At 38.8% G+C, this 23,149-nt stretch overlaps 2 protein-coding genes across 2 annotated transcripts; both read right to left on the reverse strand.

Annotated features, from left to right (window-relative positions):
- Positions 1-70: 70 nt before the first annotated feature.
- On the reverse strand, positions 71-11,951 carry upk3b (uroplakin 3b). Its single transcript, XM_064352165.1, has 6 exons — positions 11,475-11,951; positions 7,939-8,106; positions 7,502-7,739; positions 6,928-7,010; positions 4,985-5,111; positions 71-2,150 (listed from the first exon to the last, which is right to left on the reverse strand). The coding sequence occupies exons 1-6, from the start codon at positions 11,530-11,532 to the stop codon at positions 2,024-2,026; spliced, it is 801 nt and encodes a 266-aa protein (XP_064208235.1). The 5' UTR covers positions 11,533-11,951; the 3' UTR covers positions 71-2,023.
- A 155-nt stretch (positions 11,952-12,106) lies between these two features.
- Positions 12,107-23,098, reverse strand: LOC135264301 (uncharacterized). Its single transcript, XM_064353166.1, has 12 exons — positions 22,735-23,098; positions 21,345-21,506; positions 20,812-21,043; positions 20,440-20,522; positions 20,055-20,184; positions 18,895-19,012; positions 16,648-16,798; positions 14,922-15,074; positions 14,082-14,316; positions 13,676-13,761; positions 13,437-13,563; positions 12,107-13,155 (listed from the first exon to the last, which is right to left on the reverse strand). Exons 1-12 carry the CDS (start codon positions 22,793-22,795, stop codon positions 12,906-12,908), a joined length of 1,788 nt encoding a protein of 595 aa, XP_064209236.1. The 5' UTR covers positions 22,796-23,098; the 3' UTR covers positions 12,107-12,905.
- Between the last annotated feature and the right edge of the window lie 51 nt (positions 23,099-23,149).

A 23,149-nucleotide genomic window follows, 5' to 3' on the forward strand; every position in this document is an offset into this window, starting at 1 on the left:
GTCAGAATCAGAGTAACTGTAATAGTCAAGTCCATTTATACAAACAAGGAATTTGACTTGACACAATATGTTCATTCTCAATGAATGAATGAAAAGGTTTTAATTGCACAACAAACTAACAGTAGCATAGGACCATCATCATCATGCCATACAAGAACTATAAGAAAAATAGTCATCATATCATACAAGAACTAAATAAATAAATGACAGTTTGATTGTGTCTGCATGAAAACTATTTAATGGGAGGTTTGGGAAAAGGGAGCCTTCAACACACTTACAGTTAATGTGTATATTTATGTTTGTAATTGTTATTTATTTTACTGGTACACTCGAGGTGTCACATAATAGCAGGATATACCCATATATACTCATTCGAGCAAAATCCAGTTCCAATTTACATTCTTGAATGGTCATTTTTAGATGTGAAGCACCTTTATGACCGGCAATGTCACTAACTCACTCAGTCAGTAACTCTCTCTCTTAAAGTCAGTTAATTAATGGTTCTTGAGGCAAATTTGTAGAGTGAGGATAGATGGATGTCTGTAGCAAGTTTCGTGTAAATTGGACTCACGGCGTAGGAGTTTTGACCTTCAACCTTTGCTTGTAGACTGGTGGTGCCCCCTATTGGGCGATTTCAAAATAGTTTTACACACGTGGTTCAACAGTGTTATGAAACATATCCTGCGAGTTTTGTAATGATTGGACAAACAATTTTTGATTTATAGTCTGATTTGTGTTATGCCACGGCCATGTTTTGCATTTCTAGCACCCCTTAGTGGTCGATTTGAATGGAACATTCAGGGTATTTTTCAGGTACTTATGTAGACATATCCTGCAAGTTTTGTGATGTTTGGCCCAACGATTGTTGACTTTGGTCTATTTATGTGCTGAGCCACGTCCTTTTGAAGTTCATTGGTCAATAGCTTCAAAACGCAATAAGATATCAACAAACTTTTGATAAGCTTGGTCCAGTAATGATCCACAGAAAATTTGGTAGCAATCAGACCTACGGTTTAGGAAGAGATGTCAAAAATGTGTTTTTCAAAAAATTCTAAATGGCGGAAATCGGCAAATTTGTAGAGTGAGGATAGATGGATGTCTGTAGGAAGTTATGTGTAAATCGGACTCACGGCGTAGGAGTTATGACTTGTCAAAGTTCAGAATTTTGACCTTTAATTATAGCGCCACCATCAGGTCGATTGGGGTCATATTTCTTGGGCAGCACTTGCACACAACTTCCAATCAATGGGCAGAATTTCATGTCTCTACCATTTACCATCTCACGGGAATTTGCACAAATATTTCTGAAGAAGATTAATAATAAACCAACACAAAAGCAAAAACAATAGGGTTTCAGCCCTTCGGACTTGAACCCCTAAATATTGGCCAAAACACTATTTGAATACGACTATCAGAACAATAGATCATCTAGACAACAGAAATCTAGATCAATTCAGAAAAGCAACGGGAAAGTGTGGATTTATTTGATAAAAATGAAAGAGTTCCAATTGATCTAAAATAAACTTAGACTTTTTCCACACATACATCAGAAACAAATATAGTAGGTGCTCAAGAGCAGGTGAACTGTAATGACACACCATGGGGTAAAAGGTCATTGTGTCACAGTCATTAACACCTTCAGGTGAGCAGCAACAGTACATCACTTTATATTTCATAAACATCAAGGTTGATTTCAGGTGCAAAGGGAAAGTAAAGATTCACACTAGATTATGAGGACTTAATAAGAAACTGAAATGCATAATTGGTTAAATTAGCTCTTATCTCTTTACCTCAGCTGATGAGAGTCCTGATCTAAAATGGCTGCTGAGCATCACCCAGGTGTGGGATAAAAATGGTTGTAGTTGTGATGAGTTACCCCACACTGTAAAGTACTTTGAGATCCTTGAAAAGCAGCCAATGAAAGGAATGAATCAATATCATCATTATATGACCTTTCTCTCCTTGTCTAGGTTAGAAATGTCTGCTGTGTTGTCACCCCTGGGCTGGGCATTGTCACATGATCTTAAATGAGTCGTGGTCTGAGTGCATTGCCCGGAGTCTGAGAGTAGATTCCAATGGTGCTGAAGCCTCGCTCACTGAAGGATTTCGGATCTGTGGTGATGTCATGCCTCCCCCGAACAGATCCTACACTGTGGAAAAGAGAAGAAAACATTGTCATGTTGCTATTTTCCCCAAAGGACGTCCTTCATGGTAAGCATGGGGCAGTTAGGCTTGTTGAATTTAAACAGATATTTGGTTAATTAGTTTTCATAAATTAGTCTTTAGGGGGCCAGGTAACGAAGTTGCTGGAACCATATTGTATTTCTTGGTTTTATTATTATTCCATAGATTTTTATTTTAGCAGCTTGGGCAAAGCTGCCTCGTTGGTTTCCTTCATAGAACAAATCCCTACTACAAAAGGTGAGTGAGGTTCGATTTTCCATTATTTTGATTTTTTCAAAAAACATCCATCTCCTCCTATAGATGCTATGCATGAAATGTATAGCAAACATCATCAATTCAAAGCTCATAAATACCAACATAAACAAAGCTGATATGGTTAAAAATGTGCATGCAGTAAGCCAATGAATAATGCATGTTGGTGTGCCTTTTTACCAAAATGCTAATAATTCCAATAAGTTTAACAAAAAGTGATGAAACTTGGTTTGCGCATTTACAAGACCATACAGAGACCCAATTGTAAAGAACTGGCCTGGTTAAACCAGAATGTGGTGCTAAGGTGTTCAACAAATTTAAAAAAATGGAAAAACTCACTAAAAATCTGTTTGTTTGTTTTATTTTTATTTTTTTGTAGACCCGATTAGGAATATACACATGTATGTTTTTTTCATATGAATATGAACAGCACTGCACCGGCCCAAATTATGTAAACACTGCATTTACAAATAGATTATGAAGATTAAAGCAATATTTTGCAACAATTTCTTTTTGGCATAATAAATGCAATATGTTTTTTTTAATGCTTTGCAGATACAAGCTTCATGAATACCATTCAGAGAGCCTATCACTGATCTGCAGCTACTCAGGAATATATATGAGGCTGATTTGTGTATGTTTGAAAGACCTTGAGCATCAGAATTGCAGTCTCGTAGCTGTACATGTAAATATCAACATATAATAAAATTAAGAAATAATTAGCATTTGTGTTAAACCAATAACGATCACTACACCTTCCTATATGTATTCGTTCATACCCACATAATGCAGTAATCTAATGTGTCTTACTGTTGGACATTTCTTAATCAGCAAAAACATTTATTTCTTATTCCAGTATTTTCCCCATAAAATGATAATATTCATGAAACGAAAACGGCTTGTGTACTTCATTTCAAATTACTCGTGGTCACATAATGTTGTTACCACTTGGTCAAGAATATATTTTCACATACGCAAAATGGCTCAGAGAAATGACAATAGAAGAATGTGCACAGATCGAAGTTTTAAGAATACTCAGGGGCGTTTTTACATGAGGGCCATGTGGGGCAGTGCCCCACCAAAGATGACGCGGTGGTGCTTGATTATCATAACATCTGAACGTTGTGGCATAATGTATTTTATATTTAATACAAAATAGTAATTCAGTGGTGAAATTGGCGTGTATAAATATAATACACTTGACTCTCAATCCTTATAGTGCTGTTTTGGAGTAATTTCCTTTGTGTGTATGTGTGTGCTCGCGCTGCTCGATACACCCCCCCCGCCCACCCTCATAGCTAGAATGAGAGGTGCTCTCATTCTATCTAGATAAAGTTTTCAATTTCAAGTCAAGTGTGGTTTTAATTTAATTTTTGAAGTTTCTTAAGTTCAAGTTTGAACGAGTCTTTATTTTATTATTCAGTTTGGAAATTTTTCTGCTCCCTGGCACTTACAGCGCAGTCCATATAACAGCATAGGCCTACCGTAGACTAATTGGCTACTTTTATTTTTTGTGATGGTGACGTCATACAAAACTGCCCCACCAGAAAAGCCATGCTAAAATCGCCACTGAGAATACTAAACTTCTTTAAGCACAGTGTTTTCGTAATTATTGCCAGTACTGTATTTGCGACATTGAGTGATTGCCCCCCCCCCCCCCCCCCCCCAATTGCAGCATTATTTTATTTTATTTTATTCAAGATTTTCAGAAAATCATTAATCATGTACATCATTCCTCAAACCTGCACTGCTTTTAAAGAAAATGCTTTTAAAAATTTTGCACCCTCATTCTGGTGTACTGCAATATCATTTTAACAAAATATTTTATAAACATGGAAGACTATAAAAACAGGAATAAGGACTACTTGATCACTAAATGCAAATGTTTTACTGACAGGAGTACTGAGCACTGTAAAATCATTGTCTGAGTGCTTGGAATCTCAAAGGGAATCATTCCTGGTAAAATAAAGATTAACTAAAAAAAAAATTTAAAAGGTAATTTAAGGAAAGATATGTTAAGTTTTTAAAAAAGAACCACATTTTGAAACTATACAACATTATATATTATTTTAATTCAGCCAATGGATCCATGAGAGAGTCACATACTGTATTAAAAACTGTGTTAATGTACTATAAGAAATTAAATGTCAGAGAAAAGGCAACGCCTTCATTTGCAAAAGTTAGTGAGCAAACACAAAAATACTGCTTTATATCAATGCATGGCCAAAACGAAATGGATCTTCACAATTGCAAAATGTATACCTATTTATTTTTCAGCCAGATCACCCTGTACTCTTCATTGAAGTTTCAGTTGTTCAATTTGTTCAATTAAACAAATATGGAAAAATGGAAAATTTTACACAGAACGCAAAGCTTCTGCAGTTGTAATTGGTAGAGTTTTTGCTTTCATCAGAGGTGCCCAATTTTATTTCCCGTTAAGGAAATTAGGAACCGGCTCCTCAGACAGCATTGTTGTCGTCCACGTGAAGAGTGGATAGACATGGCTGCATGAGAGAGCTGGACTGAGATGTAGACCCCAGTGACTCACCAGCCCAGCAACACAGCTACCAGCAGCAGCGTCAGCACCGCCATTGAGCAGGAAAGGATGACTGTGATCACGACCATCGCCCCAGAGCGTTTCCATGTCGACACATCAATGGAGGAGCTGTTCCTGGCTGTGGATTTTGACACATACATACAGGTGTGCACACAGGGATACACACACACGCACACACACGCACGCACACACAAATACAACAGAAATTTGGTAATGAGCTGGCATGAGCGTGGAATATGATCTCAGCGACTTATACTTGCTTTTGTAAAAGGAATATAATTACTTAAATAAAGCCCTGAAACGTGGGCTGCTTTAAGAATGTGTTTCATATCTCCCGCAGTAGTAGTAATGATAGACAATATCAAAACACTTTAAGTTATGGCATGATACAATTTTTTTAACTATTCTTTGCTAAGTGCAACTAGCTATAATACACTTTTTATGTTCTCAGAACATAACAAACTGTATACCAAAATGACATTAACAAAATACTGTTGATCTCGCATTTCAGAATACCATTCTTGTTTATTTTCCCTTTTTACATAAAAGATTTTAATAATTACAACATTTTCAGTAATTCTTGGTCTGTAACAGCAGTCTTCAGATTGCTTGCATTTTGTGAAACAAACTTAGTGGACCCTCCTCAAATAGATGAAATTAGATCATACCAACCAAAGGGCAGTACTCAGGGCTCTCCTCGGTGGAGAAGCTGTGTAAACATAACTTTCCTTAGAGTCTAAAAGGAGAGCCTCCCAAGAATGCTGCCCAGCAAAATACTTTGAATTTCACAAATTTGAATAGAACAATATACAGACAGGTGACAAATTGAAGGAAAAGCCAACAAGTGTCTTAGTCAGATGTTGGGCAACCACGACCCGCCACAAAAGCTTCAGTGCACCTTGACATTAATTCCACAAGTCTCTGGAACTCTACTGGAGACATGGAACACCATTCATCCAAAAGATATTCCCTTATTTGGTGTTTTGATGGTGGTGGTGGTTATTCAACTGGGTTGAGATCTGGTGACTACAATGGACATGAGCCCTCTCGTGCCCTATGGTTTGGGGCATTGTCATCCTGGAAGAGACCACTCCCACCAGGATAGAAATGTTTTTTCATAAGATAAAGGTGATCACTCAGAATGACTTTGTATTGATTGGCAGTGGCCTCTCCCTCTAAGGGGACAAGTGGACCCAAACCGTGCCAGGAACATTCCCCTCACAGCATAACAGAGCCACCGGATACACACTCGCCCACTTGTTGAGAATATGGTGAAGGATGACTCATCTGATCAGGTCACTTTTTTCCCATCTCTGTAAAACCAGTGCTTTTGCACCACTGAGCTCTCAAATGTGGATTCGTTTTTGTAATGTAAGGGGTTTATGCACCACAATCCTACTATAATATCCCTCTCTATGTAGTTGTCGATAGACTGTTCTTGCTGACACAGACTGATCACATCCTGCATTGATATTCTCAGGCACCTGAGGAAGAGTTTCTCTTCTGTTTTGCCTTATATATCAAACTAATGCATGACCAACATTTCCGACCCTATTTACTGATGTCTTTCCCATAGATCTAAATGCATGTCCCTTTAGTCACTCTTTGTATTGAAACACTAGCCAGTTGAGCAGTCTTTGTGACTGAAACTCCTGCCATCCGTGCCCCAATAATGAACCCTCTTTCAAAGTCACTTAGATCTTTTTCTCTTGCCATCTTGATCCAAAATGGAGGTCAACTGGGCCAGCATTTTTATACATGGCACAGAGCATGATAGGATGTTAATTACTTAATTGTATCATGCAGTACCCCTGTATGGAAGCATCTGCATTTGTTATGTTTCTCCACTCATTTATTCAGGTTTTTTCTTTAACCCGTCACCCATCTGTATGTTCCTAGGCTAATTAAAAATGTGAAGAATAAAAGAACTTTACATGTCATAAGAATGATGGGGATTGACCATTTTGACTCAGAGGCCACCATTTTCGTCACTGGATCAATAAGGATGTACTTTACTCTGAAAAAAAAAAAACATTTCCACCCATTAGGGAGTTCTGCAACAGTTCATAGTTTCTGTAATTTTATCAGACAGATGTGCAAATTGTTTTTTGTTTGTTTTCAAAACAGCCGTTAACAAGGGTAAAATCCCTACTCTTTCAAAAAGTGCCATGAGATGTTTAACCCACAAGTTTTTTCCAATTAGATTGCTTTTAAATCAAATGTGGTCCGTCATTTGGTTAAGCAGACAGTTCAAAGGTTTTAATGACCACAGTGAGTCAGGACCTCATGTTAAGATCTCATCTGAAGGAAGGCATCTTCATCTTACAGCATAGTAACCCCCTTCAATTTTCTATATTTTCTAATCCATCCAGAGGTAAAAGTGCTGCCTACTGGCCCACCAACACCAAGGTACTAACTAAGCCTGTGCTTGCTTAGCTACAGCACTTTGACATGCCAAGGACACAGTGCGGTAGACTGATGCATGCTGGGAAAAGATGCAGGGGTTACCTGACAGTGTAGCCTGCGGGCAGGATCCCGTTGCAGTTGGTGGTGGAGCAGTTCCCATCAGCCCCCACTTTAAAGTACCTGATCCCTGGCAGGTTGCCGCAGGGGAAGTCCCTCGGGACGCCCAGCTTGGTGATGTAATACCTTTTCTGCCCCTCACCTCGGAAGGCGTCCGGGTACGGCGAAGCGCTGAGGATCTTTGATGCCTCAGTGACCTTGTCTGTGTCAAACTGGTGCACACCTGTTCACACATGGGTGGGGAGAAGTGTACAATACTATGAAACAATTGAATATGGGCATCCAAATGCATTTTACTTGCTCAAAATTATGCATTTAAGAAATACTCAATGAGATGACAATGAAAGGGATGACATGCAGGAATCAGCTGCAGACATGTCTAATGATACAATTTGCGTCTGGAACAGGACATCTATACCCACCTGAGCCAGAGGCAATGACGGACCATATCTCACATGTGTTGACAGTGCAAGGAAGCTGCCTCTGATTGTTGAAATAACAGAGAGGTTGGCTCAGCACAAAGGAAGTGCTGGTCAGACGGCCGATCACTTCATGCGGTATGATGTGAGGAATTTGGTCCACTGATAAAACTGCGAAAGTAACAAAGGAAAATTTTTTTAATTTTACATGCGCTTTATTTAACCAGGATGCCTCATTGAGACGGACAGGTCTTTTCAAAGGGGAGCTGACATACACACTGAAATCACACCACTAGAAGCACTATCATACAAATAAGAAACAATAAAATATAAAGCCCAATAAATCAGCCCAATGCAGGATGATTGTTCCAGTTGCCCGTCGTCATGATAACTGTCCAGACACCCCGAGGAGACATTTGCTGGTCTATGTTCTCCCACCTCAAAAGGGGGTATTGAATAAATATACAAATGTAAATGGTTTCGAAAAAATACCAACCATTTCCTACATCTGATGACTTCACATTCATTACATTACATTCATGTCCAGTCCCTTGCAATCCTGTTTTCCTCTCTGCTCATAGGAATCCCAACTACCTTTCATGTACTGAGAAAAAAGGTCACTGATGGAAGATTTATAATGTGTCATGTAAAAACCTCTATCCAAGATGACATAGCTTCTTTTACGCGTTACAGAGCATTTATTTATACAGATGAATATTTTGTTTAATAAACTCAGGTTCTGCACATCATCTGGGAGTTTTCAACTGCCATCTCTCTGGTTACAGGCCAAGCACTTAATCACTGCTCCACAATGCCACTAGGGGCCACACTAGTGCATTGCCTGTGATGGTGCATTTATGTTTTATGAATGAATATTTCAGAAATCAAAAGGTCTTGCAAGCCAGTTCAAAACCAGTGTTTTAACTTTGAGACCATACCATAGCATGTTATATTGAAAACAGAGCTGAAATGACTACTTTTAAGCAGCATATGGACACAGCATATGGACATAAGGGAGGAAGAACATTTTTTAATTATTAGTACAGGCTGTTCATCCCATTTACTGTAGGCTAATTGTCTGCATGATATCAAACTGTAGTTTTTGTGAAAATATTATTTAAAATTCAGATAGCACTCCATTGTGAGCCCAAAAATATTTCCTTTCCTTCCATAGAGGTCCTTCATGCTTCAAACTACAGACCGGTCACACATTTTATAAAAAAAAACAACATAAAATGTCTTAGTAAGGTGTTGGGCCACCACAAGCCACCACAACAGCTTCAGTGTGCCTTGGCATAGATTGTGCAAGTCTCTGGAACTCTACTGGAGGGATAGAACACCATTCATCCAAAAGATATTCCCTCATTTGGTGTTTTGATGATGGTGGTGGAGAGCGCTGTCTAACATGTCGGTCCAAAATCTCCCTTAGGTGTTCAATTGGGTTGATATCTGGTAACTGCGAAGGCCATAGCATATGATTCACATAATTTTCATACTCATAAAATCATTCAGGGCCCCCTCGTGCCCTGTGGATGGGGGCACTGTCATTCTGGAAGAGACTACTCCCAACAGGATTGAAATGTTTCATCATAGGATAAAGGTGATCACTCAGAATAACTTTGTATTGATTTGCAGTGACCCGTCCCTCTAAGGGGACCCCAGCCATGCCAGGAAAATCCCCCCCACAGCATAACAGAGCCACTAAACCCCCTCACTGTATAGGTCAAGCATTCAGGCCCGCATGTGTGGCGTGCTCCCACTTGTCAAGAATATGGTGAAGGATGACACATCTGACCATATCACTTTTTTCCACATCTCTGTAGACCACCACTAAACTCTCAAACTTGCATTCATCTTACTGCAATCCTACTATAATATCATTCTCTATGTAGCTGTCGATGGACTGTTCTCACTGACACAGTCTGGTCACATCCTGCATTGATGTTCTCAGGCACCTCAGACACTAGCCAGTTGAGCAGTCTTTGTTACTGAAGCTCCTGCCATCTGCGACCCAATAATGAACCCTCTTTCAAAGTCACTTAGATCTTTTTCTCTTGCCATCTTGATCCAAAATCGAGCTCAATTGGGCCTGCTCAGAATTTTTATACATGCCACAAAGCATGATAAGATGTTAATTGCTTAATTGTATCATGCAGTACACCTGTATGAAGGCATCTGCATTTGTTATGTTTTTCCACTCATTTATTCAGGTTTTTCCTTTAATTTGTCACCCATCTGTATATCTGCAGAATAACTTTTGTAATTAAATATTATATACTAAGACTCCCTACTCCTAAGTATTATTAATACATTTTTGGACCTGTGCCAATTTTGAAACAATGGACGGAGTCTGTTTTAAGTCCTTAAGATCCAGTTGAATTAAATGGCCAGAAGTTTCATTTGAAATATCTAAAATGATGTGGGAAATGACAGACTCTCTCTCTGCCATTTTTAATTCATAGTAAACAATATTTTCTCAATAAATCATAGCACATTGTGTGTAAGCAGGGTACGTGTTTCTGTTGCAGTGAGATCTGGTTTCAACCTTGGGCGTGAAGGACAAACCTCCTGAGATTCTCAGTCTTGAAAAACCAGTTTATCCTATTTTGCCCTATCAATTCCTCCATGGCACACAGTAAAATATCCCGTGTTAATTCAACTTTAACAGTGTTAATTCAACTCTTGGCAGAAAACATTTGAGCCCACATCCCAGAATGTGACCAAATACTATCTGTTTACTGTGTACGTATATTGCTTTTCTTTCCTCTAAAGTACGTGCACTTCCAAGGAATTATTTCCAGTGTATTCAAATGTTTCAGTACACTGCCTTCAAGAATACACGACTTTACATTTTTCATTTGCATGACACAAACACAGCCCTCTTGAAAAAGTCTAATCGTAACGGATGTTGTTCAAATAACGAATAAAACTTTTGCATGTCCTGATCAAATCCAGGCATTTTGCAATTTGTAAATCCCAATGGTGACACGGATTAGTCATTTGAGTGACAATAGTCTATTCCAGGTAATACGTTAACACGCGACACTGGTAGCGCCAATTCTCTTTCTATAAATGAAGACAATACTTTATAATTAAATCCATTTTTACAGTATCATAAATTTAAAAATCATAGGGAGTCTGCGGTTTCTTGGGTATTTTTGTCTGTATTTCATTTTCCCAGTTTGTTTGTCTCCAAATATTGTGATAAATGCGAAGAGCATGTTGTTATTAATGTTAATGGCTCGGTTAATTAAATATAATTGATAATAGCAGACAAAAACACATTGTTGCCCTAAATAATATAGTTTGGCTCAAATTTCACATAAGTGGATTTCATCGTTATAACATGCGTCACCATCCATAATTCTAAGATATCAATAATAAAATACAATTATCACAGCCCATTTCAACAAGCGGGGTGTGACACACAAAGACACTGAGAGACTGTCGTTAACAATCAAATGTTTTCATATTTAATTGATCATCGGGTTTCATTTTATCATGTTATAACTGAACTATGTAAACTCGAATACACTTACTTGTCGAACGGACACAGCACAGAAGTGCACAGATGACAGCAATGTATGAAAAAGCCATTTCAAATTTTTTCTCGGTCACTGTTGTTCTCTTGTAGCGCCTTCCTTGAAAAACTACTTCAGACGCTTCATTTCCGAATGTCAGTTATTCCCATTCAATGTGGGTCCACCTGGCTTTCTTACTCGGATTTCCGGCCACAAAGATATTGCTCATCTTGACCTCGGGGGCAGGTGTGCGTTTCTTATTAGCAGCAATTACATGCATACCTATTTGCGGCCTTTGAAAAGACAAACTACTAAAATGACGCATGTGAACAGTAAGATATTTATTTACATTGTGTTCAACTGATTATGTCACTGAACGCACGTTTGTCTGAAACGTGCATTGAAACAATGTTAAATATACTGACATTGTCATATCTATAAAGGCATGGAAACTGTACACCAAAGAGGAAATTGGTAATAGAATGTGTATAATTGCGTCTGGAATGTAATAAGCTGTAATAAATACTATGAATTAAATGTATAAAAGGAAAGGGCTGGCTTTTCACGTGTAGTGGATATGTATGACATACAGTATAATAACCTGCAAGCTCTTTAATAAATATGATGAACCTTTTACAATGATGATGATGATAATAATAATAATAATATGTTATTGTTTAATTTCTGCCATTGTGAGATCTACAGTGGTTGTCTCGTGTGGGTGCAGGTTTTTGTTTTAGCCCAGCACCGCAACACCTGATTCAGTTCATTTTGTAATCATGGTCTTCAATCAAGATCTTGATAAGTAGAATTAGGTGTCTTAGGGAAAGAAACAAACCAAAAAAACTGCACCCAGACCAGCCCTTTTTGTATAAGATTGGGCACCACTCTCTAATAAAGCCATAAGTTTCAAAAATCATGTAAACGTTCAAATGAAAAAATGTGCGTGTTACGTGTGCTGTGTAGCCACGTGAATGTAGAAGTCTGGCTAACATATGGTACAGATAATTACCCACACCAGCACAGAATATCACAGTGAACATCACTGTAATATAATAAACACGGTGCATTGCAATGCTAGAAGAACAGCCACTTTTTCAATAAAACTTTAAACTACATAGCAGAGTCTAAATTTGGGGGCTGCAGTTGGCAAATACATTAACAAGCCTCACATGGTTTGTACCAAAGCTGGACAGTCCTGGTCTTGGAATGCTGGAAATAACTAATATGTTTGTTTGACTCAATTATTATTGTATTTGTGCCAATAGTACTCCAAACTATTTAAACAGGAACAGGAAATCGGCAGGAGCTTATAAGTCCAGGAGCAGAGGTAAATACCCCTGTCTGTAGTTTGGATGTTGCTGCCTGTCATAGCCTTTGAGAATTATAAGGAACGCTAATGGTCTCTGAAGGGCTCTGGTGCTGTATTTGCCTTGCAAGGCACATGGTCTAACTGGTCTGGCTGATGTCTTCGGGGAATTCGTGATTATTGTAGCGCTTCAACGTCACTGCGTTTTGAGGGCCCAAATGATCTATGGCACCGGGCACATTTGGCAGCACCTCGGCCGTGGTATAGTTCTTCATGTTTCCCTCAAAGGCCGGGTTATCCTGTGGAACGCCGTCTTTCATGTGGTGGGTGTTGTACCTACGGATCCTTAGGGACCCGAGGACTGGCATTGGCTCTGGTGCATGACGGGCCCTGCCGAAGAAGGTCAAATGGGAAATGAACATTTTTCAACTGCTGCAGAGTTAAGTCTTTAGTGCAAATTGCACTCTAATGGAGTACATGAGTCCACACTTGATAAAAGGTACTCTATAACTGTAAAATGTATTCTACGCCGGTTAACTTAGCTCCGAGCATTTTGATGTGTACTCATCTCAGAATCATAAAGTTTTATGAAATGAAAGCTGTGTAATGCTCACCATCTGATGCCAGAGGCATTTCATAAAGTTGGAAGTGGTGGCGGGGTCATAACTCACCCATAAACCAGAGCCACGATCAGCAGCAGCAGTAGCAGGAAGAGCAGAACACTCAGGATGACGGTGATAGCAATCATGGAAGGAGATCTCCCACCAAGACCATCATTAAGGGAAGTGAAGGATTTGGCTGGAGAGAGGGACAGTAGTGAGACTTGATTGAATGATATTTAGGCAGATATCCTGACATTTATAATCACATAGCAAATATGAGGGAAAAACAATTAACCATGGGTTCTTACGAGAAAGAAGGTTGATGGGGCTGGACCAGTTGGTCTCGTTAATAACTTTATTTGTCTGGGTGCTATTGATTAAGACGTATTTAAACCTGAAATCACAAGACACGGAAAAATCTTGTTGAAGGTTCAGTTCAACATAGCATTTCTGCAGCACATTTCAGCTTCATTTTGTGAATGAAGATACACAAAAATTCAAGAAATGCTCAATTCCCAGAAAGGTCTCATTACACCAAATCAAAGTATGACAACAGCTGCAAGCAGAACTGCACAGAAGCCAACCCAGGGTCATACTAAAGAACATATTCTTTATCAAAGGAAATCTAATTAACTGAATATATTGCTTTGTGTGTACTTAAATAATAAGACATTAAATTATATGGACAAAGTTATAGGACAAAGAGTTTCCTACCTGACACCAGTTAATCCAGTCGAAAATATTCCATTGCAGTTGGGAGTCGAACAGTTTCCGTCTGAGCCCACTCTGAAGTCTTTTGGTTCAGCGCCATTAATACACATGAAGTTTTCCAGAGGCCCCATCTTGGTCAGGAAGTAGTTTTTAGAGGTTGGTTTGGAGAAGGCAGTCGGGTAAGGTGATAATGTGAGAATACTGGAGCTGCTTTTGTTTGTATCAAAGTTGCTGCTTCCTGTTAATAAAGAAAATAATTGTTCTTGAGAACAAGATTGCTATTTTTTCAAAACATAAAAAGTCAGTCAATTGTTCTTTTGCTCTCTCTGCACTTTACCAGCTCAGACACTACAGCAACAGCATCTCCCTCGGACAACACTGGCCACTTAAGTGCCACCTTGCAGGACTTCTGCTCACAGTCGGCAATGACTCATAGAATCCATTTAAATTTCAACCATTGATTTGTCAGTGAATATTTATAAAACAGCAGCTATCCAAGGTTAATTGAAGAACATAATAAAAAAGAGAGCGCAATGTAAGGTATATTGTACGCACCAAGACAAAATAAAACCCATGGAAATGATTGAATGTAATGTACCATGTATTTATACATGAGTCATGTAAAGACCACTGACATGGAGTGTGCTTTGTAAATGAAACAAAATACTGGGTTAATTTTTAAATATTAATTTACCATGTCCAGTGTAAAGGCCCAGTAGTTTTATTTATATTTACTGTGTGTAATTATAACAGGCCTAAGTTTCCTATGAAAGACTGCACTTAGAATTTGTGTGTAACAATTTCAGTGCATAACTTCCCGTAAAAATGGAGAAGCATTCTTACCTAGGTCTTTTGCAGCAACCAGATATACGAAGCATTTCCCCGGGGGGCAGGTCACATCATTAAAGTAACACACTGGTGTTAGCAGTACGACAGTGTTGCCAGTGACGTTCCCAACAACGTTGGAAGAAATAAGAGGAGTAAAGGACTCTGAACCTAAATAAAAAGAGAAAATACAAACTTTTGTTGCTTCCATTATATATCAAGGTTGGGACCAATTCCATTTCCAAATTAAGTCAAGTCAGGAAATCCCTTAAAATTAGAATAACTTAAAAAATTATTTTTTGCATTGGCTAAAATGAAAATTGAATGGACCCCCAGCCTCAATACATGAGGCACAAATATTTCTGGGCTGTTCACTCAGTCAGGCATATATATTGGCCAATCCCAGCATGAGCAGACAAGAGAATCCGGTTTTATGGCATCCATGGGCTTGATTTTGGATTGGGTGTATTTCAGTTTGAAGCAGACACACAAAAGACAAATGCAATTACATCATCAATTCAGCCCATCCCAAGCTGTGAAAAAAAACCTGAATAATAAGGTTCCACAATTACCACATTCAAAAAAAGTATGACTCATGCTTTCATACCTCTAAATTTGGAAGGGTGTCACCGTTGCTTTCTATCACTCATAATTGGGAGCAGTGTAAAGAAATTTGACAAATGGCTAAATTACACAATCAACCTATGCCCGTTACCAGTAAGGCCAGGCATTCCACAAGTCATCTCACTTCTGCTCGTTAAATATTAGAGCCTGAGGAAATATTCACCCTGGAGCTTGCATCCTACCAGCCTTGCTAATACATTATGATAGCCTAGACATTGAATGGTTTGGTTCATTGGTACATTAGTAAGTGTGTGTTTTATTTTCTTATTTTCTAAAAGACCTCCATGTTGTACAAATTGGAACCTGAGACTGTACAGTAAGGAAAAGGAGGATCCTTACATGGCCATGAAGCCAAAAATATACAAATAGCCCAAATAACACAATAACAAATCGGTATATGGGGAGGCATTAAAAAAAAAAAAAAAAAAAGAAAAAGAAATCCAATGAGACTACATGTTCTTGTGGGGAAGAATTCTTGACATAGTATTTTAACCGTATTGGTACCATTGACCTAAGATGAAGCAGGTGGCTGAAAGGAAGACACTGGAGCCAACCATGCAGGTGCTAGAGAGCAACGTCTCTCACCAAGATCAGGAAGTGAGCTTCAGAAACAAAGCCTGGTCTTGGCCCCTTGATCCATACTTACAATAGCAAATATAAGGGCATTTAATTCCCATTATGTACTGAAAATGCTTAAATGTATCGATTTTTCTCAGACATTGTGTCTGCAGAAAGCAGAAGACAGAAACATAAGACAAGTCTTCCATTTGTACTGGGATCAAAATAATTTATATTACTCAAAATGGTCTGTGCTAAATCAAACAGTACTAAGTCAGTTCTCCTTGGAGTGTGAAAATAGACTACTCTTTGAAAGATAACCACAGGGACCCCAGTCAGGGCTGCAAGCCTTTAAAAAGACAGATAAAAGCACTGAAACATGCCAGAGAATGACAGCAAGCTGTGCAAATAGAATGGCATTTACTGCTGAGAATTTCTATGCTGCAGTCTCCTGCTCATAGGCTCTATCTTACATAACCCACCAATGAGTAATAAGGAATATAAGAACTTAAATGTCATTTTTACCATCAGACATAATGATTAACCAGAGTGAACCACATACCTTTTCCCAGCACACTCCGGATAGACAGGCACAACACTGCAAAGACCACAGTGAGGAGGGCCATTCTAGGTTTTGCTGTTGGTGTCACCAATTCTCCCTGGAGAGCTTGTCGATTTCGAGAGTGACAGATCTTGGCTGACTGGAGCGAGAACTACAGCCGCCGTTCGAAAGGGGCAGCTTTAACGGGCTGCTTCCCCTCCCATAACTATTTCCGAGTGTACAATACGTCAATTAAAGGGAGCAGCGAGCCGTCAGTAGCAAGTTTGGGTGCGTGTGACGGGAACACCCTCGATGACAATGCTGCTGTGTATTGTCTGAACATGTACCTGAAGTGGTTTCTGCACGCATAACTGTAACAGCATTCCAACTCCTGCAATAATACAACATGCATCAATACAAGCAATATTGCGTCATCTGGTATTCTGGGGTATTTTGATGTGCATCGACTATTGTGCTGGCCACCTAGGGATGATATGGACATCTGCTGAAAAATACTATGGGAATAACGCAGCAGCCCAGAAATGGAGTGACAATGGTATAAACCCCCAACACTCAGCGACTACTTTTTCCATAAAAAGGCAGAAAGGATGAACTTGCAGATGAGGTCCTCAGGTTTGTGGCTGCAGGGAACAGGGGTCTGTTTGGATAGTGGATAATGAGCAATGTTATTACACCTTTTGCTTGGCATATCATCAAGATCAAACTGTATAGCATTTTAGAGCATTACAGCTCCCACCTCCAATCAACACCCACTCAGCAAAGAAACTTCAAAGTCACATGTCCTGACCCTGACCTGAAACATTCTTACAAACAAGTCTGTATGATTGCCAATTTCTTAATAACTTACAAAGTTATGTTGTACACAACATACCATGTACACAAACAACAGTAAAACCATGTGAGACATGGTGCAGTTTGTTGGGCATATCTCTCAAGGCATGTATGAATTCCACCACATGGCTGGGGGTTCAAACTCCATCTATTGCCCTTTCTGTACTAGATCCATTTTCTGTCTGTTACTCCCTGCTTTCTCCCATCTTAATAAAGCAAAAAATAAATAAATAAATAAACTGGAAGGAGGGTAGTCTGTCTGCTCCCTTTTAATCTTTATTCAAAAAAAAAAAAAAAAAAAAACGCACAACCAGACGCAACACAGATAGACTAGAACAAACATATAACATATTAACTTGAACAACTGGTTCTAGAGGAAAAGCTAAATTAAAACAGTGAAACAAGGGCATCAGTCATCTTAATTTCAATTCCAGAGCTTGTACCTAAACATGGGAATGATTCAGTCACTGTTTAATGCCTGGTGAATTCTTGTCTCAATTACGTACAATAAGTGAGATACTATTAATGTTATTTAAACAAAGTGCTATTTTGTGGACCTCTTGGAAACTAGAACAAATGCATATTCATGATACAATATTATATAGTTTATAAATGTTAGGCTAGTCTATTCATATCCAGTGTGATTAAAAACAATGAAACACACTTTAAAATTAATTACACAAAACATTACAAGAACTGTAGCATTCCTGATGTAGAAGACACATCAAATTTAGCCTACAACCTACATAGATGTCCCTTGATATTACCGCAGACGCAACAAAAAGTGAACATCAAACTGAAATGAAGCACATTTTCTATTGGTTACTTAAAATGCACCTATCCTTCTATAACTGTGTTTGGTCCTGTGTTTGGTTGGGAACAATTGCTTTCAATTTCTATGCATTCCAATGATATTCCTATGGTATTCCTAGGTTATATCTTTATGACATTAATATAGATGAACATATATTGTAATGTTTCTTTGAGAATGCAAGACAGGCAACATTTTTTATTATGAGATGCATAGATATGAAAACTTATCATGTCTTTCAAAAAGCTGATAGAGGGAAAAATCTAATGCTCTAAAGAAATCCCGCTTACAGATTGTGTGATTATCAGTTATTCACTGATAATCAGTTATAAATGATTCATTGCCACAATATTGCGACAAAGCTGTCTAGCCTGTTTTTCGCATTTCAAACAACTCACACTCCCAAAGCATTCCTATATCAGAAGTTCTACTGTATTTGAATTTGATGATAACCGAAATTGAGACTGGCCTTTTCAGAGAGGAGTGACCAGTAGCATTAAGGTGGGAATTCAGTACACTTGACAAACCAATTGCACAATTCTGGACATCTAATCACACATTATATTTGTTGTACAGTAAGTCACAATCTCCATTGGAAGTGGTCATATCCGTAGGTTGCTGTAGTACTCTGAGTTATTGAGGTTGTGCGTGTTGTATCTTCTGACCCCTTGGCTAAGGGAAAGAGGCTCAGGGATCGCTGGAGGTCCGTGAGTGAGTCCGGAGCTGCCAATAAAATCACATCAATCTCATAAGAAGGAGCTCTGCTAGCTTCCGGTTTTACTCACTTTGAGAGCTAATTCAGTTCAGAAGTATTGTCAGTTCTCTTTGAGCTGATGAGAGCAAAATGATTCTGTAGAAGTGCAAATCACATGCAGTTTTCACAGACGAAAGAGGACTGTAGCACTGACAAGAATGATTTGTGTGCAATACAATTGCATACGATGAACTGTGTGCGCAAATATATTGAATATATTATGTCTAAAGTAATACTCATATTCTCATTAATTTGCTGAGAACATAGTTCAATTTTTTTCATTCTATTCTCATTCTGTATACTCTATGATATTTGCAATGGTAATTGAGAAAAGGTAAGCAAACATTTTCCTTGCTATCTTTATGATTCGTTATCTTATACAGAACACCGTGATCAATTTCAACCAACTTGATCAATAATTACATTTTAATTATAACATTTTATATTTTACTTGTTTGTATTTTTAGTACACGGAAGTACGTATAATTAATTTCTAACAAGTATTACATAAATATCTGGAGTAAATACCTACAACAATATGCACTTATACTTCATTTCAAGACAATAACGGGTAGGGTCAGATATGCATCATTGTCTTTTTCAGATTCTCTTCCACTGCTGTGGCAAATCAGTGTGAAATCCTGAAAGCTTATGAACTTGATAGGCATCACCATTTGTTACTCAGGCCATACATCAATCCAAGAATGCCTTTTTCTGAAATGATGCTGTAAAATCAAAAGTTGACCTGCTAGCTTGACATACCCTATGAAACAGGAAACACGGCGTATGCTAATCTTGCCTACTGGCTGCTGGCAAATCCTGAAGCCTACCAGAGATACAGAGATCCAGGAGAGAGATCAAACAATCTGCGGTCCTAGCTCAGCAAAAGCAAGAAACTAGGAAAAAAGGAAGCTAAAAACAGGCGTCACAAAAATGCATAATTGTGTGTTTATTATTCAAACAACTCTATCGGTGTTCTAACTGATGGGCGGGGCCCAGTGAGTGACTCACCAGCCCTGCTGCAGCATGACTACCAGCATCAGCGTCAGCACGGCCAGAGAACAGGAGAGGATGACTGTGATCACAACCATCGCCCCAGAGCGTTTCCATGTCGACTCGTCAATGGAGGAGCTGGCCCTGTCTGCAGGAGTTCACAGATACATCTCAATCTGGATCTGCTCACTGCCCATGCGTTTAACAAGATAAATCTATAACAACTTACAAATGCTCATTTTCCTAATTCTCTCGAAATATGGGATCAGATTTTCAGATTATTATGGCATAGTATTATTGCATTTATGAATTTACCCATAGGGAGCAATGTGTCTATTATATGTATAGATGTATGTTGACCTTTGAAATAACATACATAGGAAGACAGTGACAGTGAACATACGCGTTAATAGAGTTATGGGATGGGACCAAAGCGAGCCGGATTCTATTCTTTTGTTAGCTGGATTCACCAAGATATATTTCACTCTGCAGGAAAGAAAAGAGCAACACTGTATATGACAGTGACTGGAGAAATTTCATGTTGATTTCCCTGGTGTAAAAATAGCAAAGAATTTTTTGCATGATGAAGTCACAGACGGAAAACATACTGCAGTCAATGAACATCTGACTACAGCAAATCTGCAGTTGTGAATACTGCATGTAATGTTATCACCTAGGGTTTGGTGGTAACACCACTGTTGTACCTTTGGTTGGACTGTAGATGTATCATGATAATGAGTGGGGGAGGCGAGTGGATACGCCAGCAGGGCTTTACCTGATGGTGGCTCCGGTGGGCAGGGCCCCATTGCAGTTGGCGGTGTGACACATTCCCTCCGCTCCTACCTGGAAGTATCGGAACCCAGGCAGCTCTGCACAGGGAAAGCTACTCTGAACCCCCACTCTGGTGATGAAGAAGTTGGGTGACGTGTCGTCCAGGAAGGCGTCGGGGTAAGGCGACTGAGACAAGATGTCGCTGCTAGTCTCCTGACTCTCAAACGTCTGAACTCCTGTTGGCCGAGACATCGACTGGTCAGGAGGCATTTTGTGCAAAACAAAGTGTTTGGACTTGAATAGAGAAGAAACTAAAAAAAAAACTCAATAGAATACATAGAAACAAATACAGTTGCATGACATTTGTGAGCTGGCCAGATCAAGCAATGTGAAAAAAGTGTGAGTCGATTTCACTTCCACAGAAGTAACTCAGCACCATCAGTGGACACAGTGAGGTTATTCTGAGAAGGCTGTATGTATGCTTTACAGTAATTCTTTTGTGAAAATAGGTCTTAAATAGGCTTGAAGAGGACTCACCGTTACCTCTGGCAACCACTAGCCAAATCTCACACCGGTGTACAGAGCAGGGAAGGCCTTCCACTTGATCGAAATAGCACTTTGGCTGTTTCAGCACCATTGTTCTACTTGTCAGTACACCTAATGCTACTGTTGAGGAGGAAATTTCTGGGGTAAAGGGAACTGTAAGGAGACATTAAAAAAAGACTGACAATTTTGTTTGACCACCCATAGGAAAGCAAAATCCAAGAAGAGATTTTATAGTTGTTTCTTTTATTTCTCCTAGACACAAATGAGCTATTTTTAATAGTAAGGTGAGACCAAAGGCTTTTCCTCCTACTTCTCAAATTCAACTCAGGAGAAACAACCACATATAATTCCATTTATGTCTTACTCTGAGCAAAACAAGAGATCTCTAAATGATCTTAAATAAGTCTAATTTAGGTCTCCTGAACATGGGACCATGAGATCAGAGAAATAGCTCAAAGAAAACTCAGCTATGACTCCTAGGATCTCATGATACTTCTCAAATATGTATCAGTTTTCTCATAGTGACCTCATGAGAAACAACCGCATCTCAATTCAATATCCATTTGTCTTACTGAAGTCTCAAATTCATCCTCTCATTATCTCATCTTTTCTCCTAAGGGGGTTTTAGGAGCAACACTTCAGATTGAAGTGATCTCAGAAAGATGTACAATTGAGATCTTACTACTTTCTCAAGAGTTAAAGAAAAGACTATCCTGAGAAAAAGATTTTTCCTCTGGGCAGTTCTGCCTGTAACTAATGCACTTTTATGTACAACACATGTACACCATATTTATTGGATTTTAATTGAAAAAAAAGGTCAAATAAAAACATGCATTTACATTAACCAAGAGAGCAGCCTGACCTACACATTTTGGACAGGCATGTGATCTGTAATACATGGATCTGATTTGTTGCTGCCACTGAACTGTCAAAGTTTAAAATAGGCCAAAAAGAACTTAAAAGGATGTGTCTCTGAAATAAAGAATGTTTCAATATTTCATTCACAGTCAAGAGTTGTCAAGTGAAACACCAGCTGAACCTTGGTCAAAACTAAACAGCAAATGTGAGCACTGAAAATCAACATAGGGCTAGCTGCCCTCATGAACAGTGTTTTCGAAACTAACAAAAATGTAGGCTACTTGTCATCTAACGAAACTGGCCAATTGATTTTCCGAGCACTGGAAAACCCAAAGGAACATCAAAATCAGGGAGATTGAAATGAAATAATAATGATTTTGTACACCATGTCACTGGAATATAATAGTTACATCATAAATGTTTGCTTGTATGTGCTTCCATATGCTAAAATAACGGTAAAAGCCATCTAGTTTTGGGAATGCAACACAAGTCAGTGCCAAAAAAAAGCAAATCCTTCACTTACCTTCTGCATTGTTTACATCAAGCCAGACGCATAACACCACTGCTAGGGCCACAAAGGCCATGGTATGCAGAAATGATTGATTTCCCTTTCAAAATTTTGCCGCTAATCGGGATGTCTGGAATCCTGCGGTGATGACGATCAAACGCTGAAGAATTTCTCTGCCACGCCTTTGGGCCTTACCCTGGCAAGCCCCAAACAAAGCCACTAAACTGGTTCGACAGGCCAGAGGGGAGGGGAGGCAAAGATGGTCATAGCAACCAGTCACCGATAACATAGGAAGATCATACTAAACTATTGAACTTCACAAAACGAGAGAGAAAGTAGCTTATTTATGGCTGCAACTTTAAAATATACTTGGTTCAGGACACAGAAAATACAGAAAATGCACTGCTTATATTGCAGCCACATAAACAAA

The sequence above is a fragment of the Anguilla rostrata genome, chromosome 9 (assembly GCF_018555375.3).
Source record: "Anguilla rostrata isolate EN2019 chromosome 9, ASM1855537v3, whole genome shotgun sequence".
NCBI lineage: Eukaryota > Metazoa > Chordata > Actinopteri > Anguilliformes > Anguillidae > Anguilla > Anguilla rostrata.